The sequence below is a fragment of the Hordeum vulgare genome, chromosome 7H, assembly GCF_904849725.1.
Source record: "Hordeum vulgare subsp. vulgare chromosome 7H, MorexV3_pseudomolecules_assembly, whole genome shotgun sequence".
NCBI classification, from domain to species: Eukaryota; Viridiplantae; Streptophyta; class Magnoliopsida; order Poales; family Poaceae; genus Hordeum; species Hordeum vulgare.
The window spans coordinates 39,865,980-39,893,769 of NC_058524.1; the positions used below are offsets into that span (position 1 = coordinate 39,865,980).

A 27,790-nucleotide genomic window follows, 5' to 3' on the forward strand; every position below is an offset into this window, starting at 1 on the left:
AATTTTTTCAATGCTAGGCTACTCAATTTGATGTAACATGCAGTGCTTGATATCCAATTGCAAATGGTAAGAGTTGGATTGATAAACATTTATATTCAACAGGTCATCTATGCTTAACAAGTTGCATAGAGTAGCACTATCATATAGGAGGATTTTTGTTTCTTCATTGTTTTTTGCATAAGCAGCCTGGTTTGGGGAAAACTGACGAGATTGAAATTTGCTACGAAGCCAATTTCGTGCATTAATAATTACAAAAAGATATAATTTCTTTCTACTCGGACAAAAAATTAGTCCAAATCAGATAGAGACGAGAGAGGATACCTGCTGTGTAGCAGAAGGGGCCCACGGAGCTCGCTCCTAATCGCTGAGCTTGAACGCAATACACATGTGTACAAAGGAAGACAACGGTGATGAGACGTAGGAGCGCGTCAGGCGTCACGCACTACAAGAAATATGCTCATACATGAGTTCTTTAAGATGTCGTTGATGAATTCGTCATAAATCTATGACGATTTCATCCGAGGTTGTCGTAAGCCGTTTGAGAGGATCAAATCTACATATAAATTACGATGATGTGAGTCAAAAAACGTTGTAACCGCATAAGATGAGATCGTCATAACTTTTATGATGATTATAATAATGTCGTAACATGTTCTAACTATGTTGATATGTCACTCGTGGGTCCATTCTATCCCACCTCATCCTAGTTTGTGAAGCAACCTACTATTCTGTCATTCCAAAAAATTCTCATAAATAATTTTGATCATATATTCCTCAAATGTGTGAAAAGTTGAGGAACTCTCTCCATCCCTACTAACCAGAAAACTGTTTTTCTGTTCCATGAACTAGATTAAAGCAAACGTTACGAGCCGTGCCTCACCACCAAAGTCTCCAACGGAAGTAACAATGACTCGCACGCCCCACGGACGTCTGCCGTTTCATTGCCCGACAGAATATGACACCCTTAATACCGCTCAGTATTTCCCAGGTAAAAGAACTGGAGCAGATTGCGAGACAACATTCAGTGGTGTAGATATAGTGACCATATATGCTCGGAGTAGAAACCCCACGTCTTTTTTGAACTCATATTGCTCATTATATCGTGAAATTGAATTTTATTATTAAATTGACACTTGATTGTCCCCGTGCAGCAAATCGTGTTGTGGAGGTTGATGAAATGTGGCGTGCCAGGGAGAAGGAACTTGAACTTGAGTCTAGGCTGAAAATAAGAAATAAAGAGCATGGTGACTCTAGAGGGGATAAACGTAAAGGTGACTCGAGAAATATGAGTTCCAGCTCAAAGATTGAAGAAGGAACAGCTTATAGTAGTTCTTACTCAGACCAGGATGTTGGTCTAGGGGACGATGAAGTTGATAAGTTTCTGCATTCAAGGTTAGTTTAAATGTCTACTAGTTTCTTCATAGAACAAGCGGGCAATATATTGATTGACACGTGCCAGATAACTAAGAATTTCTCTGCTTATGACAAACTATTGATGCAAGTTATCTGCAATATTATAGTCGTAGTATCACATTATTCTGTTGAGATTGCCATATCCTATCAGGTGATGTTTTTCAAGGGGAGTGTTATGTTTAACTTGCACACATTTGCATCAGTTACATATTTTCATTTTGTTGACAAAATATGTAATTTGGTGCTATGTTAGGGTAAAGCGAGGAAGAGGGGCCATTGGCTCTAGGATGGATGAACCTGGTCCATACCTCAAGACTTCACCGCATTGTCGAGACAGAGAACCTAGCCCCCATATACGTTTGGAAGAATAATGAGAACGACGGGTACGAGGTCCGGAGAGGCCACTGTTTCTGAGATCTAAGTCTCCTGATGATTCTTGGCATAGGGAAACAGTTTTGGATAATAAGGTATCCAGCTCTTCTGAATCACACAGGAAGAAGGAAAATAAAAAGTAGAGGAAAACGGAGAAAAATGAGAGAAAGGAGAGGAAAGATAAGAAGAAATCCAAGCATCACCACCGCCACCACCATCACAAAAGCCGAAGAAGGGAGTGATGTGCCCTATTACTTAACTACAATATGTACACAAGAAAGGGTGTTACTGAAAGCTGCTGCCAGCTGCTGCTATTACTTGTTGACTGGGAACCTATGTTGTAACTAAAACTCCACGAGTGCACACAAGGGGATACGGTTGGCACCGTGTCCCATGTTTAAACATGTTATATGTGTTGCTCGATTTGAACTTTCTTTGCCTATAACATGACTTGACATCTGATGAAAGTGATTGATTTTGCTTTTGTGACATGATCAAAGGTTCACATTTGCAATGAGCAACCCCTGATCCACGAGGATTTGTTAGCTATGAGGTTTGATTATGAGAACTGTCCACCACTGTTCCAGAGGAGAGATTTTAGTCGGAAATCATACAGCCTATGCTTATTTCTGATTTCAAATGTCAAGTTGAATTGAGGTACAAGGTTCAGTATCAGGAGTTTGAGGTTTCTTGGAGTTGCTCTTTGGTTGTACCGTCGAATTTGTGCATATAATATTGGCTTTTCTCTCTGTCCTTTTGGTTTCTCGTGACATTGGTTCTAAAATGGATAAATCAGATTTCAAATTGATCATCCATGGCGACCACTGTGAAACTGGGAGAAGATAAAGCAGTACATCAATCGGTGGGGTCAAAATTAACATAGCAACCAATATCTTTAAACCTACTTGGTAAATGCAAAAAGACTAGTCCTTTGAGGTGATAAAATCTATTGCCGTGTTACTTGTCAGGCGAAACTAAAATTTGTAAGGACATGACAACCTCCTCACCTACGCCCATGCCATGCCTCACGATGAAGAAAACAAGAAATAACTGTTATGTTTTTTCTGTTTGCACATGTATCTTTTCATTTCTCGTCACGTCCGAGGGCACACAATCAAAACCAGGGTTCCTATTCTGACGCCCCAACAATCACGGACAAATTCTTGGATACCTATCTGTTTTGGATACCTATCTGTTCAACCAATTGCATCTAGTGCATGCCTTGGATTCTTTGTTACCTAGGAGCAAAACCCACATGGGCGTCAGCTGAGCCATGAACCCTTCCTCATGATGACGACTCGACAAATGGGAGGAGGTCCATAACCCATAGATATGCGAAGCCAAGCCTCAAAGGAAAAACACATGCAGTAAGGTTGAGGACAACAAGGAGAGAGTGGCTGATGAGAAATAACATCGCTAGAACATCACGCGAGCCATCGACAAAATCTCTACTATATGACCTCCCATCCTTGGGTTCTTCCATGCATAACTCGTGGTTATTGAGTCTCTCATGCACAAACACACCGAGGGGATCCCCTTTGTCAAAGCTTAATTCAATCATGTCGACAACCCCTTGATCTCATGATAACAATGACATCACGATAATGCTTTTATTTAGGTTGAATGTGGTGGTGAAGGAGGCTCGCCACATTAGGACAGTTGCTCGAGGGGTGCCAAAAGGTGCTAGTCCAAGTTGTGGGTAGCCATTTGCTTACTACAACATGGCTAAAAGCCGCATCGTAGTAAAGGAAAGGAAGAAGGTAGTCCCCCCCTCTTTGGCTCTTGTCCCTCTACATAAACTTTGTACACTCTCTATGAAATAAGTATGTCTAGATTCTATGATAAAAAAGGCTTCCATGCATGTAGAAATTGCGAGAATTTCAACATCTCAAATTCTTGGTATTAAAATATATGTTTTTTCATAACCTTAGAGAAATGAAATAAGGTTTGCTTATAATTTTGCGTGGAGAACTCTGACTCGTCCTTATACTATGAGAAGAAATAAACACTTGAACATTAGACCGATAAAATTTTCATTGATGACGATGGGAAAGGAAAGAAACATGAAAGATCTTTAATCTAAACATATCCAAAGCCGATTGATAAGTTTGCCGTAACAACAATCGATCAAAACTTTGTTTCTTTCCTATTCCGTATACAGACAACTTTCACACCAATAGCAGTTCAAATTTTAGAATGAATACATGTACACATCAAGATAAGTCGTCAATAAATATTTACCTTTTCCATCCCTTAATCCAACTAGAGATTGGAACATGAAACATAGTAGTATATATATGACCCCATATGTGGATATCATCCAAAGATTCATCGAGCAATCAAACAAACACTCCAGTCTGCTACCACCACGCCTATCCCACAACTTTTCAACTCTTGTGTTTGAAATGGAGAATGTTGTAGTGTTGATTGTTGGTGCTGGACCAGCACGCCTCTCAATAGCAGCATGCCTTAGCCAATTGTCAATTCCCTATGTTATCCTCGAGCGTGAGAGCTGTAGCATGTCACTTTGGCGCAACCGTGCGTATGATCGCCTCAAGCTGCATCTTGCAAAGGAGTTCTGTGAGTTGCCACACATGTCGTACCCAGTAGATGCACCAACATACATACCAAAAGCCTTGTTTGTGAAGTACTTGGATGACAATGTTGAGCGTTTCAATATTCGCCCGAAGTATCACACTAGCGTGGAGTCATCCACATATGACAATGATAAAAAATGTTGGTCCATTGTTGCAAAAGACATGGCAAAGTGCACAACAATCAAGTGCACGGCAAAGTTTCTCGTTGTGGCAAGTGGTGAGAATAGTGCAGAGAATATTCCAACGATCCCTGGACTCGAACGTTTTTCTGGTGAAATCATCCACTCCTCAAGCTACAAGTCAGGAAAGAGCTACTCTGGCAAGAATGTATTGGTCGTTGGATCTGGCAACTCCGGGATGGAAATTGCTTATGACCTTGCGACCCATGGTGCTAATACTTCCATTGTTATACGAAGCCAGGTATGTACATGCATTATATATTTTCGTTGGGTATAGGGACACAATTCCTGTTATAGTTCCAACTGAAGGGATGCAATTTGTCTGTGTTATTATTAATAGAAAGTATTTCATATAATTGAAGGATGGACTGTTTTATGTCTCACACAAATAACTATACAACTGAAGGGAGTACAAGACAAAAAAAGAACTCTTGAAAGAACATAATTCTATGAAATTTTATTTTATCATGCATGCTTCATAAGAGGTGTGACATGTTTTGTGTTTGCAGATCCATGTAATGACGAAGGAACTAATTCGGTTGGGTATGACACTTGCTCACCGTCTTCCACTAAATCTAGTGGATAATATCCTTGTGATGGCTGCAAATTTCATATTTGGAGATCTATCGAGGCATGGCATCACAAGGCCAAAAATGGGTCCAATGGCCCTAAAGTCAAAAACTGGCAGATCCGCAGTGATTGATGTTGGGACTGTTGGTTTAATCAAAAAAAGGCATAATAGAAGTGAGTAGATCCTTGAAATGATATAAATGTGTAGTCTATTTTGCTTTGATATGCCAAATTATCAATAATTCATCTACCTCTTATAGGTTCAAGGGTGCACTAATAAGATCTTTGGCAACATAGTTGAATTTAAATGCGGTAAAAAAATCTCCTTTGACATGATTGTATTTGCAACTGGATACAAAAGCACGACAAATATATGGCTCAAGGTAATACTTTTGATGTTTGAATGTGTTTGGGTTTGTTTTCCTGGTGTAATGATTGTTAAATCAACTAACAAGCTCTATGTTATTTTTGAATCCAGAATGGTGAGAGCATGTTAAATGACAATGGATTGCCCATCAAAGAATATCCAAATCATTGGAAGGTGAAAATGGCCTCTACTGTGCTGGGTTAGCGAGGAGAGGATTGGCTGGTATTGCAGCAGATGCCAAGAATATCGCCAATGTCATCAAATCTATGATAGGCTCCATGTCGAGCTAAATCATCTTCTACATGTAGTTTACTAGGGCAAGTGTCCTACTTGATTGATTTTTGTTTATGGAAGGTTCATATGTAGCATGGATAAGTTGTACTGTTATACTATAATGAAGAGTTGTGTACTCTTATTGTCCAAAGAGCTTTGTTGCTTTTGTTTAACTTTTATTTGTCTATTGTATTTTTTACCTGAATTTATATATGCAAAAAGCATGCACTTAGTACTGTATTATATATCTATACCAAAAGCTCCCGTGGCATGTTTACCCCAACAACCTACGATCGCACGAGGAGGTAATCACATCAGTCCCAGATTACTGCATTGTTCACTACATGGATTATAGGTACTTAATGTAGTGCTATTGAGTCGTAGAATGGTATTAGTCATGAACCTATGTACCTACATGACCTAGCGGGCATATTATAAATCTTTAACAAAGGCTGCTCCCAGTTCTTCCTTGCTGCAAGCAACTGCTTAAAAATACTTTGGTAACACCATAATAATCACCTCGTCCGGAAATATTTCCCAGACAAGTATTTCTGGATGGAGGGAGTACTTCGTAATCTGGAGGAATGTTATATATGGTCATAAGTTAGTGAGATTTGGCTGCTAGTGGAGAATGTTAAGTGTATCGCAAATAACATAAATAGTGCATTTTTCCCGATGTTTGAATTATCACAAGAACTTTACATGGTAGCGTGATAGTGAGCCAGTTAGCAAATGGAACTTAACATCAGTGTCACTCCTACTCTCAGATGATATATGCAATGTGAATGATGGAAGGACAAGCCATCATTACTGGCAAGTCAACATCCCATGAGGAGTTGTAGTTACCATTGGTCAAATCTATAACCTGTTAGTATGAGCATCGTTTTAGTAAGATAATGGGGGAAATTGCACAAGAAAAGAAAACAAAAGACACCGTTCGATTTACATTAATTCACTACACATTGGAATTCGTTTGTATTTTGGCATGAGCATTTTACATTGTCGGCGTGAGAATTGGGGATACAGTGGAAGAGATAGGAAAGTAGCATAACAAAATTAGAAACTAAAAGAAGTTCGAATTTGTCAAGAAAAGAAACGAAAAGCAAATGCATATGGAAACACTAGAATCAAGGCAAGCCTATATATGGCAAAAAGATCCAGTTGTATCTAGCTATGTTGACCAATTTGAAGCCTCCAAGAAAATCTGTAGAACCCTTGAAGCAATTTGTAAGCATGTTATAATGGCCCCTGTATCATAAATAGTAAATTATTAAGGTATCCAATAAGTGCATCAACTTCTGTAAGAGAGGGTATTTCAAGTACAAGTACAAAGGTGAAATAATGTCATGCTAACTTTCAGTCCCTTAATTAGAAATTCTACAGGTTAAGAAATCTGAAAATATTTTACCTACCCACTTCTGAGTGGAAGGTGGTGAAATTCTTCTAGTGTGAAGAGATGAAAAGAAGATAAAACTCCACATTCATAAACAGGAACTCCATGTAGTAATGCACAAGTAATTAGTATGTCAAATCTTAATTTTTTCAACGCTAGGCTACTCAATTTGATGTAACATGCAGTGCTTGATATCCAATTGCAAATGGTAAGAGTTGGATTGATAAACTTTTATATTCAACAGGTCATCTATGCTTAACAAGTTGCACAGAGTAACACTATCATATAGGAGGATTTTTGTTTCTTCATTGTTTTTTGCATAAGCAGCCCGGTTTGGGGAAAACTGAGGAGATTGAAATTTGCTATGAAGCCAATTTCATGCATTAATAATTACAAAAAAAATATAATTTCTTTCTACTCACATAAAAAATTAGTCCAAATCAGATAGAGACGAGATAGGATACCTGCTCTGTACCAGAAGGGGCCCAGGGAGCTCGCTCCTACTCGCTGAGCTTGAACGCAATACACATGTGTACAATGGAACACAACGGTGATGAGGCGTAGGAGCACGCCAGGCGTCACACACTACAAGAAATATGCTCATACATGAGTTCTTTAAGATGTCGTTGATGAATTCGTCATAAATATATGACGATTTCATCCGAGATTGTCGTAAGCCGTTTGATGGGATCAAATCTACATATAAATTACGACGATGTGAGTCAAAAACGTCGTAACCGCATAAAATGAGATCGTGATAACTTTTATGACGATTATAATAATGTCGTAACATGTTCTAACTATGTTGATATGTCACTCGTGGGTCCATTCTATCCCACCTCATCCTAGTTTTTGAAGCAACCTACTATTCTGTCATACCAAAAAATCTCGAAAAATTCTCATAAGTAATTTTGATCATATATTCCTCAAATATGTGAAAAGTTGAGGAACTCTCTCCATCCCTACTAACTAGAAAACTGTTTTTCTGTTCCATGAACTAGATTAAAGCAAACGTTACGAGCCGTGGCTCACCACCAAAGTCTCCAACGGAAGTATTAATGACTCGCACGCCCCACGGACCTCTGCCGTTTCCCTGCCCCACAGAATATGACATCCTTAATACCGCTCAGTATTTCCCAGGTAAAAGAACCGGAGTAGATTGCAAGATAACATTCAGTGGTGCAGATATAGTGACCATATATGCTCGGAGTAGAAACCCCACGTCCTTTTATGAACTCATATTGCTCATTATATCGTGAAATTGATTTTTATTATTAAATTGACACTTGATTGTTCCCCTGCAGCAAACCGTGTTGTGGAGGTTGAGGAAATGTGGCGTGCCAGGGAGAAGGAACTTGAACTTGAGTCTAGGCTGCAAAGAAGAAATAAAGAGCGTGGTGACTCTAGAGGGGAGAAACGCAAAGGTGACTCGAGAAATATGAGTTCCAGCTCAAAGATTGAAGAAGGAACTGCTTATAGTAGTTCTTACTCAGACCAGGATGTTGGTCTAGGGGACGATGAAGTTGAAAAGTTTCTGCATTGAAGGTTAGTTCAAATGTCTACTAGTTTCTTCATAGAACAAGCGGGCAATATATTGATTGACACCTGCCAGATAACTAAGAATTTCTCTGCTTATGACAAACTATCGATGCAAATTATCTGCAGTATTATAGTCGTAGTATCACATTATTCTGTTGAGATTGCCATATCCTATCAGGTGATGTTTTTCAAGGGGAGTGTTATTTTTAGCTTGTGCACATTTGCATCAGTTACATATTTTCATTTTTGTTGACAAAATATGTAATTTGGTGCTATGTTAGGGTAAAGCGAGGAAGAGGGGCCATTGGCTCTAGGATGGATGAACCTGGTCCATACCTCAAGACTTCACCGCGTTGTCGAGACAAAGAACCTAGCCCCGATATACGTTTGGAAGAAAAATGGGAACGACGGGTACAAGGTCCGGAGAGGCCACTGTTTCTCAGATCTAAGTCTCCTGATGATTCTTGGCATAGGGAAACATTTTTGGATAATAAGGCATCCAGCTCTTCGGAATCACACAGGAAGAAGGAAAATAAAAAGGAGAGGAAATCGGAGAAAAAAGAGAGAAAGGAGTGGAAAGATAAGAAGAAATCCAAGCATCACCATCGCCACCACCATCACAAAAGCCGAAGAAGGGAGTGATGTGCCCTATTACTTAACTACAATATGTACACAAGAAAGGGCGTTACTGAAAGCTGCTGCCACCTGCTGTTATTACTTGTTCACCGAGAACCTATGTTGTAACTAAAACTCCACCAGTGCACACAAGGGGATACGGTTGACACCGTGTCCCATGTTTACACATGTTATATGTTTTGCTCGAGTTGAACTTTCTTTGCCTATAACATGACTTGACATCTGATGAAAGTGATTGATTTTGCTTTTGTGACATGATCAAAGGTTCACATTTGCAATGAGCAACCCCTGATCCACGAGGATTTGTTAGCTATGAGGTTTGATTATGAGAACTGTCCACCACTGTTCCAGAGGAGAGATTTTAGTCGGAAATCATACAGCCTATGCTTATTTCTGATTTGAAATGTCAAGTTGAATTGAGGTACAAGGTTCAGTATCAGGAGTTTGAGGTTTCTTGGAGTTGCTCTTTGGTTGTACCGTCGAATTTTTGCATATCATATTGGCTTTTCTCTCTGTCCTTTTGGTTTCTCCTGATATTGGTTCTAAAATGGATAAATCAGATTTCAAATTGATCATCCATGGCGACCACAGTGAAACTGGGAGAAAATAAAGCCGTACATCAGTCGGTGGGGTCAAAATTAATAGAGCAAACATTATCTTTAAACCTACTTGGTAAATGCAAAAAGACTAGTCCTTTGAGGTGATAAAATCTATTGCCGTGTTACTTGTGAGGCGAAACTAAAATTTGTAAGGACATGACAACCTCCTCACCTACGCCCATGCCATGCCTCGCGATGAAGAAAACAAGAAATAACTGTTATGTTTTTTCTGTTTGCATATGTATCATTTTATTTCTCGTCACGTCCGAGGGCACACAATCAAAACCAGGGTTCCTATTCCGACGCCCCAACAATGACGGACAAATTCTTGGATACCTATCTGTTTTGGATACCTATCTGTTCAACCAATTGCATCTAGTGCATGCCTTGGATTCTGTGTTACCTAGGAGCAAAACCCACACGGGCGTCAGCTGAGCCATGAACCCTTCATCATGATGACGATTCGACAAATGGGAGGAGGTCCATAACCCATAGATACGCGAAGGCAAGCCTCAAAGGAAAAACACATGCAGTAAGTTTGAGGACAACAAGGAGAGATTGGCTGATGAGAAATAACATCGCTAGAACATCACCCGAGCCATCGACAAAATCTCCACTATATGACCTCCCATCCTTGTGTTCTTCCATGCATAACTCGTGGTTATTGAGTCTTTCATGCACAAACACACCGAGGGGATCCCCTTTGGCAAAGCTTAATTCAATCATGTCGACAACCCCTTCATCTCATGGTAGCAATGACATCACGATAAAGCTTTTATTTAGGTTGAATGTGGTGGTGAAGGAGGCTCGCCACATTAGGACAGTTGCTCGAGGGGTGCCAAAAGGTGCTAGTCCAAGTTGTGGGTAGCCATTTTCTTACTACAACATGGCTAAAAGCCGCATCATAGTAAAGGAAAGGAAGAAGGTAGTTCCCGCCTCTTTGGCTCTTGTCCCTCTACATAAACTTTGTACACTCTCTATGAAATAAGTACGTCTAGATTCTATGATAAAAAAGGCTTCAATGCATGTCGAAATTGCCAGAATTTCAACATTTCAAATTCTTGTTATTAAAATATACGTTTTTTCTTAACCTTAGAGAAATGAAATAAGGTTTGCTTATAATTTTGCGTGGAGAAATCTGACTCGACCTTATCCTATGAGAAGAAATAAACACTTGAACATTAGACCGATAGAATTTTCATTGATGACGATGGGAAAGGAAAGAAACATGAAAGATATTTAATCTAAACATATCCAAAGCCGATTGATAAGTTTGCCGTAACAACAATCGATCAAAACTGTGTTTCTTGCCTATTCCGTATACGGACAACTTTCACACCAATAGCAGTTCAAATTTTAGAATGAATACATGTACACATCAAGGTAAGTCGTCAATAAATATTTACCTTTTCCATCCCTTAATCCAACTAGAGATTGGAACATGAAAGATACTAGTATATATATGACCCCATATGTGGATATCATCCAAAGATTCATCGAGCAATCAAACAAACACTCCAGTCTGCTACCACCACACCTATCCCACAACTTTTCAACTCTTGTGTTTGAAATGGAGAATGTTGTAGTGTTGATTGTTGGTGCTGGACCATCAGGCCTCTCAATAGCAGCATGCCTTAGCCAATTGTCAATTCCCTATGTCAAACTCGAGCGTGAGAGCTGTAGCGCGTCACTTTCGCGCAACCGTGCGTATGATCGCCTCAAGCTGGATCTTGCAAAGGAGTTCTGTGAGTTGCCACACATGTCGTACCCAGTAGATGCACCAACATACATACCAAAAGCCTTGTTTGTGAAGTACTTAGATGACTATGTTGAGCGTTTCAATATTTGCCCAAAGTATCACACTAGCGTGGAGTCATCCACATATGACAATGATAAAAAATGTTGGTCCATTGTTGCAAAAGACATGGCAAAGTGCACGACAATCAAGTTCACGGCAAAGTTTCTCGTTGTGGCAAGTGGTGAGAATAGTGCAGAGAATATTCCAACGATCCCTGGACTCGAAAGTTTTTCTGGTGAAATCATCCACTCCTCAAGCTACAAGTCAGGAAAGAGCTACTTTGGCAAGAATGTATTGGTTGTTGGATCTGGCAACTCCGGGATGGAAATTGCTTATGACCTTGCGACCCATGGTGCTAATACTTCCATTATTATACGAAGCCAGGTATGTACATGCATTATATATTTTCGTTGGGTATAGGGACACAATTCCTGTTATAGTTCCAACTGAAGGGATGCAATTTTTCTGTGTTATTATTAATAGAAAGTATTTCATATAATTGAAGGATGGACTGTTTTATATCTCACACAAATAACTATACAACTGAAGGGAGTACAAGACAAAAAAAGTACTCTTGAAAGAACATAATTCTATGAAACTTTATTTTATCATGCATGCTTCATAAGAGGTGTGACATGTTTTGTGGTTGCAGATCCATGTAATGACGAAGGAATTAATTCGGTTGGGTATGACACTTGCTCACCGTCTTCCACTAAATCTAGTGGATAATATCCTTGTGATGGCTGCAAATTTCATATTTGGAGATCTATCGAGGCATGGCATCACAAGGCCAAAAATGGGTCCAATGGCCCTGAAGTCAAAAACTGGCAGATCCGCAGTGATTGATGTTGGGACTGTTGGTTTAATCAAAAAAGGCAAAATAGAAGTGAGTATATCCTTGAAATGATATAAATTTGTAGTCTATGTTGATTTGATATGCCAAATTATCAATAATTCATCTACCTCTTATAGGTTCAAGGGTGCACTAATAAGATCTTTGGCAACATAGTTGAATTTAAATGCGGTAAAAAAATCTCCTTTGACATGATTGTATTTGAAACTGGATACAAAAGCACGACAAATATATGGCTCAAGGTAATACTTTTGATGTTTGAATGTGTTTGGGTTTGTTTTCCTGGTGTAATGATTGTTAAATCAACTAACAAGCTCTATGTTATTTTTGAATCCAGAATGGTGAGAGCATGTTAAATGACAATGGATTGCCCATCAAAGAATATCAAAATCATTGGAAAGGTGAAAATGGCCTCTACTGTGCTGGGTTAGCGAGGAGAGGATTCGCTGGTATTGCAGCAGATGCCAAGAATACCGCCAATGACATCAAATCTATGATAGGCTCCATGTCGAGCTAAATCATCTTCTACATGTAGTTTATTAGGGCAAGTGTCCTACTTGATTGATTTTTGTTTATGGAAGGTTCATATGTGGCATGGATAAGTTGTACTATTATACTATAATGAAGGGCTCTGTACTCTTATTGTCCAAAGAGTTTTGTTGCTTTTGTTTAACTTTCATTTGTCTATCGTATTTTTTACCTGAATTTATATATGCAAAAAGCATGCACTTAGTACTGTATTATATATCTATACCAAAAGCTCCCATGGCATGTTTACCCCAACAACCTACGATCGCACGAGGAGGTAATCACATCAGGCCCAGATTACTGCATTGTTCACTACATCGATTATAGGTACTTACTGTAGTGCTATTGAGTCCTAGAATGGTATTAGTCATGAACCTATGTACCTACATGACCTAGCGGGCATATTATAAATCTTTAACAAAGGCTGCTCCCAGTTCTTCCTTGCTGCAAGCAACTGCTTAAAAATACTTTGGTAACACCATAATACTCACCTCGTCCGGAAATATTTCCCAGACAAGTTTTTCTGGATGGAGGGAGTACTACGTAATCCGGAGGAATGTTATATATGGTCAAAAGTTAGTGAGATTTGGCTGCTAGTGGAGAATGTTAACTGTATCGCAAATCACATGAATAGTGCATTTTTCCCGGTGTTTGAATTATCACAAGAACTTTACATGGTAGCGTGATAGTGAGCCAATTAGCAAATGGAAGGACAAGCCATCATTACTGGCAAGTCAACATCCCATGAGGAGTTGTAGTTACCATTGGTCAAATCTATAACCTATTAGTATGATCATCGTTTTAGTAAGATAATGGGGGAAATTGCACAAGAAAAGAAAACAAAAGACACCGGTATACATTAATTCACTACACATTGGTATTCGTTTGTATTTTGGCATGAGCATTTTACCTTGTCGGCGTGAGAATTGGGGATAAAGTGGAAGAGATAGGAAAGTAGGGTAACAAAATTAGAAACTAAAATAAGTTCGAATTCGTAAAGAAAAGAAACTAAAAGCAAATGCATATGGAAACACTAGAATCAAGGGAAGCCTATATATGGCAAAAAAGATCCAGTTGTATCTAGCTATGTTGACCAATTTGAAGCCTCCAAGAAAATCTGTAGAACCCTTGAAGCAATTTGTAAGCATGTTATAATGGCCCTTGTATCATAAATAGTAAATCATTAAGGTATCCAATAAGAGCATCGACTTCTGTAAGAGAGGGTATTTCAAGTACAAGTACAAAGGTGAAATAACATCGTGCTAACTTTCAGTCCCTTAATTAGAAATTCTACAGGTTAAGAAATCTGAAATTATTTTACCTACCCACTTCTCGCTGGAAGGTGGTGAAATTCTTCTAGTGTGAAGAGATGAAAAGAAGATAAAACTCCACATTCATAAACATAAACTCCATGTAGTAATGCACAAGTAATTAGTATGTCACATCTTAATTTTTTCAACGCTAGGCTACTCAGTTTGATGTGACATGCAGTGCTTCATATCCAATTGCAAATGGTAAGAGTTGGATTGATAAACTTTTATATTCAACGGTAAGAGTAGCACTATCATATAGGAGGATTTTTATTTCTTCATTGTTTTTTTGCATAAGCAGCCCGGTTTGGGGAAAACTGAGGAGATTGAAATTTTCGACGAAGCCAATTTCGTGCATTAATAATTACAAAGAAACATATAATTTCTTTCTACTCAGACAAAAAATTACTTCAAATAAGATAGAGACGAGAGAGGATACCTGCTCTGTAGCAGAAGGGGCCCAGGGAGCTCGCTCCTACTCGCTAAGCTTGAACGCAATACACATGTGTACAAAGGAAGAAAACGGTGATGAGGCGTAGGAGGGCGCCAGGCGGCACGCACGACAAGAAATATGCTCATACATGACGTTCTTTAAGATATTGTTGATGAATTCGTCATAAATCTATGACGATTTCATCCGAGATTGTCGTAAGCCATTTGAGGGGATCAAATCTACATACAAATTACGAGGATGTGAGTCAAAAACGACGTAACCGCATAAGATGAGATCGTCATAACTTTTATGACGATTATAATAATGTCGTAACATGTTCTAACTATGTTGACATGTCACTCGTGGGTCCATTCTATCCCACCTCGTCCTAGTTTGTGAAGCAACATATTATTCTGTCATTCAAAAAAATCACGAAAAATTCTCATAAATAATTTTGATAATATATTCCTCAAATATGTGAAAACCCTTCCTTCCATAGTTCAAAAATAATTCAGCAACATTCATTTTCCTATTCTGTTCAGAATAGCACTTTGTGAAGTAAGTGCTATTTCTGTTTCTTTTATTACCCTCATATTTTTTGGGCACTCTTTTCTATCCAAATCATTGCCTCATGAAAACTTTCGTAACCATTTGACTAGTAAATCTTTCTTAGCAAATTTCCAAAGTTTGTGTTGAGCTAACAACCTTGTAAAGGAAGTACTAGATAGGAATGTCCTCATGAGTTGAATTTTTATCACATCTTCTATGTGCCCAAAACATAGCTCTCCTCAATATTTTAGCCCCATCTAACAATCCATGTGAGCTCATCACCCAATCTTTATTTCTGGTAATATTTTCAGTTTGTGAAGCAACTACATTTTATTGTGCTTTATAGTTGATGAAAATTTACCACGGAATAAAACTTACCATATAACGTCACTCCACCAAATTTTAGCTCATTTAATTCAGCCAATTTCCCTCAATATTTTCCCCAATATTATGTTCAGTAGAGAGCATTTTGAAGGAAGTAAAATTTTTGTTTATCCAAATTTTATGAAATTTTTACAGTGCCTTAATGTGTCCAAATTATCATCCTCCTCCAAATTTCAGCTCAATCCAATCATCTATGTGAGCCCAGTTTCAATTACCATTTTCTGTCCAGATTGACACATTGTGAAGGAAGTGTCACTTTGGCATGTCCAAATGGTATAATTTTTTTACAGTGCCTTCATATTCCCAAATTAACGTCATACACCTAATTTTAGCTCAATCCATTCATTCATTTGATCCCAGCTTCAACATCCATATTTCTGCACAATGTGTTACTTTGCAAAGCAAGTGCCATCTAGGTTCATCTATTTGAGTTAAAAATTGGCGACGAGAGTCTCCTTAGTGGATGATCATCCTTAGCCAAAATTTAGGCCCATTGTCTATGTTCATTACCCGCATCGCTAATCAAACACTTGGCTGCTAATTCATGTTTGAGCTTAGTTCAGTCTCCTAGTGATATTCTTCTATTGTATTATTCTTCCTAACACCTACCGACGGATTTTCCAACCCACCAGACATTCCTATTCCACCCAGAACGCATGGCAACGCAACGGTCAGGCGGTGACCATGCGGCTGGCATGCAAGTTCACGCGCTCTGGAGTTGGGGCCCTTGACCACCATCTAAACCTCGATGTCAAGCCACCACACCATTTATTTCTGATTAAATAGATACTTATGTACCTATAAATGATTTTTGGGGAAAATAAAGAGCAAACTATAATGCAGGTGCAGTTCAAATTTAACCCGCTTCTAACGGAATCAACATAAATTTGTCTTTTTCACGAGAGGTGGATAAAAGCTTTTAACACCCAACCATTTTGTCAATTGTACATTAAATATGGCCTAGTATTTTATAAAAATGATTTGGTCCAATTTTGAAACAAATATATGGTAGTTCCTTCACAAAAAAATTTCATTTTGGGCACTTGAAAAATGGAAAATAATTTTTACATACAAGGAATATGAAAAATTCCTTAATCAACATTGTTTGCCTTTCCAATATGCACCCTTGTGCATAATATTATATCATTTCAACAAACTATGTCATGAATATGGCCATAAGATTGATCATTTGGCTTGAAAGCCATGAATATTCACACATGATAGCCCATTTCTAAGAACACTTTTTAAAAATAATTGTCGTATTACAAGTTTATTATTTTTCCTCGTAAATTTGTCAAATGTAATGACACAATGCAATGGTTTTCCATTTTTTGTTTTTTTTGAATTTTTCATGGCCATTTCGAAATACGGTCAAAACAACACGTATGACCGTTCCTACCTAGTAGTTGAATCTTGGAAATATTTTGGTGTTTCTGTGATTAAATAGATACTTTTGTAACTAAAAATTATTTTTATAATAAATAAAGAGAAAACTATAAGGCAACTGTAGTTCAAATTTGACCCGCTTCCAACTGATTCAACGAAAAAATTGTCTTTTTCACGAGAGGTCGATAAAAGCTTTTGAACCCAACAATAAGGTTAATTGTACATTAAATATGTCCTATTATGTTAGAAAAATGATTTGGTACAATTTTGCGACAAATATATGGTAGGTCCTTCACAAAAAAAACTCATTTTGGGTACTCGGAAAATGGAAAATGAATTTTCCGTCCAAAGAAAATGAAACTTCCTTAGGCAACATTGTTTGCCATTCCAATACACACCCTTGTGCACAATACGAGATCATTTTAACAAACTGTGCCATGAATGTGGCCATAAGATTGACTATTTGGCTTGAAAGCCATGAATCTTCACACATGATAGCTCATTTCTAAGAACACTTTTTAAAAATAATTGTTATATTACAAGGTTAATATTTTACCTCATAACTTTGTCACATATAATTTCATAATGCGAAGGTTTTCCAGTTTTTCATTTTTTTTTCAATTTTTCATGTCTATTTCCAAATGCGGTCAAAAAGGCGGGTATGACCGTTCCTATCTAGTGGTTGAATCTTGGAAATTTTTTGGTGTTTCTCTCATGAAATAGATACTTGTGTACCTAGAAATCATTTTAGGGAAAAATAAAGAGCAAGCTATAATGCAGTTGCAGTACAAATTTGACCCGCTTCCATCAGATTCGACAAGCATTTGTCTTTTTCACGAGAGGTGGATAAAAGCTTTTCATAACCAACCATTTGGTGAATTCTCCATTAAATTTGGCTTGGTATTTTAGAAAATTGGGCCTGTCCAATTTTGCAACAAATATATGGTAGGTCCTTCACAAAAAAACTCATTTTGGGTACTTGAAAAATGGAAAATGAATTTTCCGTCCAAAGAAAATTAAAACTTCCTTAGGCAACATTGTTTGCCATTCCAATACGCACCCTTCTGCACAATATGAGATCATATGAACAAACTATGCCATGAAGGTGACCATAAGATTGATCATTTGGCTTAAAAGCCATGAATTTTCACACATGAGAGCTCACTTCTGAGAACACTTTTTAAAAATAATTGCCATCTTACAAGTTAATTATTTTTCGTGGTAACTTGGTGACATATGATGACACAACACGAAGGTTTTGCATTTATTTAATTTTTTTAATTTGAATTTCTTATGCCCGTTTCAAAATGCGGTCAAAATGCCGGGCATGACCGTTCTTAGTTATGGGTTAATTTTTTCCAAAAATTTGTTGGATCTCTGATTAAATGACTAATTCTATATCTAAAAATGATTTTTGGAAAAATTATGAGCAAACTATGATGCACCTCTAGTTCAAATTTGTCTCGATTCCTACGTAATCGACACAATTTTGTCTTTTTCACGAGAGGTGGATCAAAACTTTTGTTATCCAACCATTTGGTCAATTGTACATTGAATATGGCCTAGTATTTTAGAAAATTCATTTGGTCCAATTTTGCATCAAATATATTGTAGGTCCTTCATAAAAAAACTTATTTTGGGCACTCGAAAAATGGGAAATTGATTGTTCGTGCAATATATTACAATTTTGTGGTGTTTCTCTCATTAAATATATAATTACGTACCTAAAAATGATTTAGTCGTGCTATTTTGCAAAATATTTTTCATAGCTGCTTCAAAAAATTCCCCTGTTTTAGTACTTACAAACTATTTTAAATCATAAATTTTCTGAACCAATCATGGCTCTTCCCACGGACCACCCCACTATAAAAGATCTGAACCGTCCACACGAGAAAGATCCAACGTTTCTCATTCACCTCTGAGGTCTCACCAATCCAACCCAAACCCTAGCTGCCCCCTCTCATACTCGATCCAAATCTGGATCACTCTCCTCTGCCAGAGCAACCCAAGCAAAGTTTCCCCTCCCTCGTCTCCCCTCGATCCAATCTTCTATCCCCGACCTCGATCCCACCGTCGGCCACCTCCTCGCCGCCAACCCCCACCCTCTACCAACGCTGCCTCCTCTCCTCCCTCCCTCCAATCACTCTTCTTCCTCCTCCATAAGATCCGATCCACCAACCTTCTCCATGGCGCTCTCCGTGGAGAAGACCTCGTCGGGCCAGGACTACAAGGTCAAGGACCTCTCCTAGGCCGACTTCGGCCGCCACGAGATCGAGCTGGCCGAGGTGGAGATGCCCGGCCTCATGGCCTACCGCACCGAGTTCGACCCCTCGCAGCCCTTCAAGGGCGCCCGGATATGCGAAGCCAAGCCTCAAAGGAAAAACACATTTTTCCCGATGTTTGAATTATCACAAGAACTTTACATGGTAGCGTGATAGTGAGCCAGTTAGCAAATGGAACTTAACATCAGTGTCACTCCTACTCTCAGATGATATATGCAATGTGAATGATGGAAGGACAAGCCATCATTACTGGCAAGTCAACATCCCATGAGGAGTTGTAGTTACCATTGGTCAAATCTATAACCTGTTAGTATGAGCATCGTTTTAGTAAGATAATGGGGGAAATTGCACAAGAAAAGAAAACAAAAGACACCGTTCGATTTACATTAATTCACTACACATTGGAATTCGTTTGTATTTTGGCATGAGCATTTTACATTGTCGGCGTGAGAATTGGGGATACAGTGGAAGAGATAGGAAAGTAGCATAACAAAATTAGAAACTAAAAGAAGTTCGAATTTGTCAAGAAAAGAAACGAAAAGCAAATGCATATGGAAACACTAGAATCAAGGCAAGCCTATATATGGCAAAAAGATCCAGTTGTATCTAGCTATGTTGACCAATTTGAAGCCTCCAAGAAAATCTGTAGAACCCTTGAAGCAATTTGTAAGCATGTTATAATGGCCCCTGTATCATAAATAGTAAATTATTAAGGTATCCAATAAGTGCATCAACTTCTGTAAGAGAGGGTATTTCAAGTACAAGTACAAAGGTGAAATAATGTCATGCTAACTTTCAGTCCCTTAATTAGAAATTCTACAGGTTAAGAAATCTGAAAATATTTTACCTACCCACTTCTGAGTGGAAGGTGGTGAAATTCTTCTAGTGTGAAGAGATGAAAAGAAGATAAAACTCCACATTCATAAACAGGAACTCCATGTAGTAATGCACAAGTAATTAGTATGTCAAATCTTAATTTTTTCAACGCTAGGCTACTCAATTTGATGTAACATGCAGTGCTTGATATCCAATTGCAAATGGTAAGAGTTGGATTGATAAACTTTTATATTCAACAGGTCATCTATGCTTAACAAGTTGCACAGAGTAACACTATCATATAGGAGGATTTTTGTTTCTTCATTGTTTTTTGCATAAGCAGCCCGGTTTGGGGAAAACTGAGGAGATTGAAATTTGCTATGAAGCCAATTTCATGCATTAATAATTACAAAAAAAATATAATTTCTTTCTACTCACATAAAAAATTAGTCCAAATCAGATAGAGACGAGATAGGATACCTGCTCTGTACCAGAAGGGGCCCAGGGAGCTCGCTCCTACTCGCTGAGCTTGAACGCAATACACATGTGTACAATGGAACACAACGGTGATGAGGCGTAGGAGCACGCCAGGCGTCACACACTACAAGAAATATGCTCATACATGAGTTCTTTAAGATGTCGTTGATGAATTCGTCATAAATATATGACGATTTCATCCGAGATTGTCGTAAGCCGTTTGATGGGATCAAATCTACATATAAATTACGACGATGTGAGTCAAAAACGTCGTAACCGCATAAAATGAGATCGTGATAACTTTTATGACGATTATAATAATGTCGTAACATGTTCTAACTATGTTGATATGTCACTCGTGGGTCCATTCTATCCCACCTCATCCTAGTTTTTGAAGCAACCTACTATTCTGTCATACCAAAAAATCTCGAAAAATTCTCATAAGTAATTTTGATCATATATTCCTCAAATATGTGAAAAGTTGAGGAACTCTCTCCATCCCTACTAACTAGAAAACTGTTTTTCTGTTCCATGAACTAGATTAAAGCAAACGTTACGAGCCGTGGCTCACCACCAAAGTCTCCAACGGAAGTATTAATGACTCGCACGCCCCACGGACCTCTGCCGTTTCCCTGCCCCACAGAATATGACATCCTTAATACCGCTCAGTATTTCCCAGGTAAAAGAACCGGAGTAGATTGCAAGATAACATTCAGTGGTGCAGATATAGTGACCATATATGCTCGGAGTAGAAACCCCACGTCCTTTTATGAACTCATATTGCTCATTATATCGTGAAATTGATTTTTATTATTAAATTGACACTTGATTGTTCCCCTGCAGCAAACCGTGTTGTGGAGGTTGAGGAAATGTGGCGTGCCAGGGAGAAGGAACTTGAACTTGAGTCTAGGCTGCAAAGAAGAAATAAAGAGCGTGGTGACTCTAGAGGGGAGAAACGCAAAGGTGACTCGAGAAATATGAGTTCCAGCTCAAAGATTGAAGAAGGAACTGCTTATAGTAGTTCTTACTCAGACCAGGATGTTGGTCTAGGGGACGATGAAGTTGAAAAGTTTCTGCATTGAAGGTTAGTTCAAATGTCTACTAGTTTCTTCATAGAACAAGCGGGCAATATATTGATTGACACCTGCCAGATAACTAAGAATTTCTCTGCTTATGACAAACTATCGATGCAAATTATCTGCAGTATTATAGTCGTAGTATCACATTATTCTGTTGAGATTGCCATATCCTATCAGGTGATGTTTTTCAAGGGGAGTGTTATTTTTAGCTTGTGCACATTTGCATCAGTTACATATTTTCATTTTTGTTGACAAAATATGTAATTTGGTGCTATGTTAGGGTAAAGCGAGGAAGAGGGGCCATTGGCTCTAGGATGGATGAACCTGGTCCATACCTCAAGACTTCACCGCGTTGTCGAGACAAAGAACCTAGCCCCGATATACGTTTGGAAGAAAAATGGGAACGACGGGTACAAGGTCCGGAGAGGCCACTGTTTCTCAGATCTAAGTCTCCTGATGATTCTTGGCATAGGGAAACATTTTTGGATAATAAGGCATCCAGCTCTTCGGAATCACACAGGAAGAAGGAAAATAAAAAGGAGAGGAAATCGGAGAAAAAAGAGAGAAAGGAGTGGAAAGATAAGAAGAAATCCAAGCATCACCATCGCCACCACCATCACAAAAGCCGAAGAAGGGAGTGATGTGCCCTATTACTTAACTACAATATGTACACAAGAAAGGGCGTTACTGAAAGCTGCTGCCACCTGCTGTTATTACTTGTTCACCGAGAACCTATGTTGTAACTAAAACTCCACCAGTGCACACAAGGGGATACGGTTGACACCGTGTCCCATGTTTACACATGTTATATGTTTTGCTCGAGTTGAACTTTCTTTGCCTATAACATGACTTGACATCTGATGAAAGTGATTGATTTTGCTTTTGTGACATGATCAAAGGTTCACATTTGCAATGAGCAACCCCTGATCCACGAGGATTTGTTAGCTATGAGGTTTGATTATGAGAACTGTCCACCACTGTTCCAGAGGAGAGATTTTAGTCGGAAATCATACAGCCTATGCTTATTTCTGATTTGAAATGTCAAGTTGAATTGAGGTACAAGGTTCAGTATCAGGAGTTTGAGGTTTCTTGGAGTTGCTCTTTGGTTGTACCGTCGAATTTTTGCATATCATATTGGCTTTTCTCTCTGTCCTTTTGGTTTCTCCTGATATTGGTTCTAAAATGGATAAATCAGATTTCAAATTGATCATCCATGGCGACCACAGTGAAACTGGGAGAAAATAAAGCCGTACATCAGTCGGTGGGGTCAAAATTAATAGAGCAAACATTATCTTTAAACCTACTTGGTAAATGCAAAAAGACTAGTCCTTTGAGGTGATAAAATCTATTGCCGTGTTACTTGTGAGGCGAAACTAAAATTTGTAAGGACATGACAACCTCCTCACCTACGCCCATGCCATGCCTCGCGATGAAGAAAACAAGAAATAACTGTTATGTTTTTTCTGTTTGCATATGTATCATTTTATTTCTCGTCACGTCCGAGGGCACACAATCAAAACCAGGGTTCCTATTCCGACGCCCCAACAATGACGGACAAATTCTTGGATACCTATCTGTTTTGGATACCTATCTGTTCAACCAATTGCATCTAGTGCATGCCTTGGATTCTGTGTTACCTAGGAGCAAAACCCACACGGGCGTCAGCTGAGCCATGAACCCTTCATCATGATGACGATTCGACAAATGGGAGGAGGTCCATAACCCATAGATACGCGAAGGCAAGCCTCAAAGGAAAAACACATGCAGTAAGTTTGAGGACAACAAGGAGAGATTGGCTGATGAGAAATAACATCGCTAGAACATCACCCGAGCCATCGACAAAATCTCCACTATATGACCTCCCATCCTTGTGTTCTTCCATGCATAACTCGTGGTTATTGAGTCTTTCATGCACAAACACACCGAGGGGATCCCCTTTGGCAAAGCTTAATTCAATCATGTCGACAACCCCTTCATCTCATGGTAGCAATGACATCACGATAAAGCTTTTATTTAGGTTGAATGTGGTGGTGAAGGAGGCTCGCCACATTAGGACAGTTGCTCGAGGGGTGCCAAAAGGTGCTAGTCCAAGTTGTGGGTAGCCATTTTCTTACTACAACATGGCTAAAAGCCGCATCATAGTAAAGGAAAGGAAGAAGGTAGTTCCCGCCTCTTTGGCTCTTGTCCCTCTACATAAACTTTGTACACTCTCTATGAAATAAGTACGTCTAGATTCTATGATAAAAAAGGCTTCAATGCATGTCGAAATTGCCAGAATTTCAACATTTCAAATTCTTGTTATTAAAATATACGTTTTTTCTTAACCTTAGAGAAATGAAATAAGGTTTGCTTATAATTTTGCGTGGAGAAATCTGACTCGACCTTATCCTATGAGAAGAAATAAACACTTGAACATTAGACCGATAGAATTTTCATTGATGACGATGGGAAAGGAAAGAAACATGAAAGATATTTAATCTAAACATATCCAAAGCCGATTGATAAGTTTGCCGTAACAACAATCGATCAAAACTGTGTTTCTTGCCTATTCCGTATACGGACAACTTTCACACCAATAGCAGTTCAAATTTTAGAATGAATACATGTACACATCAAGGTAAGTCGTCAATAAATATTTACCTTTTCCATCCCTTAATCCAACTAGAGATTGGAACATGAAAGATACTAGTATATATATGACCCCATATGTGGATATCATCCAAAGATTCATCGAGCAATCAAACAAACACTCCAGTCTGCTACCACCACACCTATCCCACAACTTTTCAACTCTTGTGTTTGAAATGGAGAATGTTGTAGTGTTGATTGTTGGTGCTGGACCATCAGGCCTCTCAATAGCAGCATGCCTTAGCCAATTGTCAATTCCCTATGTCAAACTCGAGCGTGAGAGCTGTAGCGCGTCACTTTCGCGCAACCGTGCGTATGATCGCCTCAAGCTGGATCTTGCAAAGGAGTTCTGTGAGTTGCCACACATGTCGTACCCAGTAGATGCACCAACATACATACCAAAAGCCTTGTTTGTGAAGTACTTAGATGACTATGTTGAGCGTTTCAATATTTGCCCAAAGTATCACACTAGCGTGGAGTCATCCACATATGACAATGATAAAAAATGTTGGTCCATTGTTGCAAAAGACATGGCAAAGTGCACGACAATCAAGTTCACGGCAAAGTTTCTCGTTGTGGCAAGTGGTGAGAATAGTGCAGAGAATATTCCAACGATCCCTGGACTCGAAAGTTTTTCTGGTGAAATCATCCACTCCTCAAGCTACAAGTCAGGAAAGAGCTACTTTGGCAAGAATGTATTGGTTGTTGGATCTGGCAACTCCGGGATGGAAATTGCTTATGACCTTGCGACCCATGGTGCTAATACTTCCATTATTATACGAAGCCAGGTATGTACATGCATTATATATTTTCGTTGGGTATAGGGACACAATTCCTGTTATAGTTCCAACTGAAGGGATGCAATTTTTCTGTGTTATTATTAATAGAAAGTATTTCATATAATTGAAGGATGGACTGTTTTATATCTCACACAAATAACTATACAACTGAAGGGAGTACAAGACAAAAAAAGTACTCTTGAAAGAACATAATTCTATGAAACTTTATTTTATCATGCATGCTTCATAAGAGGTGTGACATGTTTTGTGGTTGCAGATCCATGTAATGACGAAGGAATTAATTCGGTTGGGTATGACACTTGCTCACCGTCTTCCACTAAATCTAGTGGATAATATCCTTGTGATGGCTGCAAATTTCATATTTGGAGATCTATCGAGGCATGGCATCACAAGGCCAAAAATGGGTCCAATGGCCCTGAAGTCAAAAACTGGCAGATCCGCAGTGATTGATGTTGGGACTGTTGGTTTAATCAAAAAAGGCAAAATAGAAGTGAGTATATCCTTGAAATGATATAAATTTGTAGTCTATGTTGATTTGATATGCCAAATTATCAATAATTCATCTACCTCTTATAGGTTCAAGGGTGCACTAATAAGATCTTTGGCAACATAGTTGAATTTAAATGCGGTAAAAAAATCTCCTTTGACATGATTGTATTTGAAACTGGATACAAAAGCACGACAAATATATGGCTCAAGGTAATACTTTTGATGTTTGAATGTGTTTGGGTTTGTTTTCCTGGTGTAATGATTGTTAAATCAACTAACAAGCTCTATGTTATTTTTGAATCCAGAATGGTGAGAGCATGTTAAATGACAATGGATTGCCCATCAAAGAATATCAAAATCATTGGAAAGGTGAAAATGGCCTCTACTGTGCTGGGTTAGCGAGGAGAGGATTCGCTGGTATTGCAGCAGATGCCAAGAATACCGCCAATGACATCAAATCTATGATAGGCTCCATGTCGAGCTAAATCATCTTCTACATGTAGTTTATTAGGGCAAGTGTCCTACTTGATTGATTTTTGTTTATGGAAGGTTCATATGTGGCATGGATAAGTTGTACTATTATACTATAATGAAGGGCTCTGTACTCTTATTGTCCAAAGAGTTTTGTTGCTTTTGTTTAACTTTCATTTGTCTATCGTATTTTTTACCTGAATTTATATATGCAAAAAGCATGCACTTAGTACTGTATTATATATCTATACCAAAAGCTCCCATGGCATGTTTACCCCAACAACCTACGATCGCACGAGGAGGTAATCACATCAGGCCCAGATTACTGCATTGTTCACTACATCGATTATAGGTACTTACTGTAGTGCTATTGAGTCCTAGAATGGTATTAGTCATGAACCTATGTACCTACATGACCTAGCGGGCATATTATAAATCTTTAACAAAGGCTGCTCCCAGTTCTTCCTTGCTGCAAGCAACTGCTTAAAAATACTTTGGTAACACCATAATACTCACCTCGTCCGGAAATATTTCCCAGACAAGTTTTTCTGGATGGAGGGAGTACTACGTAATCCGGAGGAATGTTATATATGGTCAAAAGTTAGTGAGATTTGGCTGCTAGTGGAGAATGTTAACTGTATCGCAAATCACATGAATAGTGCATTTTTCCCGGTGTTTGAATTATCACAAGAACTTTACATGGTAGCGTGATAGTGAGCCAATTAGCAAATGGAAGGACAAGCCATCATTACTGGCAAGTCAACATCCCATGAGGAGTTGTAGTTACCATTGGTCAAATCTATAACCTATTAGTATGATCATCGTTTTAGTAAGATAATGGGGGAAATTGCACAAGAAAAGAAAACAAAAGACACCGGTATACATTAATTCACTACACATTGGTATTCGTTTGTATTTTGGCATGAGCATTTTACCTTGTCGGCGTGAGAATTGGGGATAAAGTGGAAGAGATAGGAAAGTAGGGTAACAAAATTAGAAACTAAAATAAGTTCGAATTCGTAAAGAAAAGAAACTAAAAGCAAATGCATATGGAAACACTAGAATCAAGGGAAGCCTATATATGGCAAAAAAGATCCAGTTGTATCTAGCTATGTTGACCAATTTGAAGCCTCCAAGAAAATCTGTAGAACCCTTGAAGCAATTTGTAAGCATGTTATAATGGCCCTTGTATCATAAATAGTAAATCATTAAGGTATCCAATAAGAGCATCGACTTCTGTAAGAGAGGGTATTTCAAGTACAAGTACAAAGGTGAAATAACATCGTGCTAACTTTCAGTCCCTTAATTAGAAATTCTACAGGTTAAGAAATCTGAAATTATTTTACCTACCCACTTCTCGCTGGAAGGTGGTGAAATTCTTCTAGTGTGAAGAGATGAAAAGAAGATAAAACTCCACATTCATAAACATAAACTCCATGTAGTAATGCACAAGTAATTAGTATGTCACATCTTAATTTTTTCAACGCTAGGCTACTCAGTTTGATGTGACATGCAGTGCTTCATATCCAATTGCAAATGGTAAGAGTTGGATTGATAAACTTTTATATT

At 38.5% G+C, this 27,790-nt stretch overlaps 3 protein-coding genes and 2 pseudogenes across 3 annotated transcripts; all 5 read left to right on the forward strand.

The window, feature by feature from the left end:
• Positions 1–906: 906 nt before the first annotated feature.
• On the forward strand, positions 907–2,252 carry LOC123408174 (annotated as a pseudogene).
• Positions 2,253–4,190: 1,938 nt separating this feature from the next.
• Positions 4,191–5,702, forward strand: LOC123410111 (probable indole-3-pyruvate monooxygenase YUCCA11). Its single transcript, XM_045102999.1, has 4 exons — positions 4,191–4,802; positions 5,071–5,305; positions 5,399–5,528; positions 5,621–5,702. The coding sequence occupies exons 1-4, from the start codon at positions 4,191–4,193 to the stop codon at positions 5,700–5,702; spliced, it is 1,059 nt and encodes a 352-aa protein (XP_044958934.1).
• Positions 5,703–8,222: 2,520 nt separating this feature from the next.
• LOC123408175 lies at positions 8,223–9,366 on the forward strand (annotated as a pseudogene).
• Positions 9,367–11,422: 2,056 nt separating this feature from the next.
• On the forward strand, positions 11,423–13,106 carry LOC123413407 (probable indole-3-pyruvate monooxygenase YUCCA10). The gene is made up of 4 exons (XM_045106341.1): positions 11,423–12,120; positions 12,389–12,622; positions 12,709–12,831; positions 12,927–13,106. Exons 1-4 carry the CDS (start codon positions 11,509–11,511, stop codon positions 13,104–13,106), a joined length of 1,149 nt encoding a protein of 382 aa, XP_044962276.1. The 5' UTR covers positions 11,423–11,508.
• An 11,445-nt stretch (positions 13,107–24,551) lies between these two features.
• On the forward strand, positions 24,552–26,235 carry LOC123413406 (probable indole-3-pyruvate monooxygenase YUCCA10). The gene is made up of 4 exons (XM_045106340.1): positions 24,552–25,249; positions 25,518–25,751; positions 25,838–25,960; positions 26,056–26,235. Exons 1-4 carry the CDS (start codon positions 24,638–24,640, stop codon positions 26,233–26,235), a joined length of 1,149 nt encoding a protein of 382 aa, XP_044962275.1. The 5' UTR covers positions 24,552–24,637.
• Positions 26,236–27,790: the final 1,555 nt, after the last annotated feature.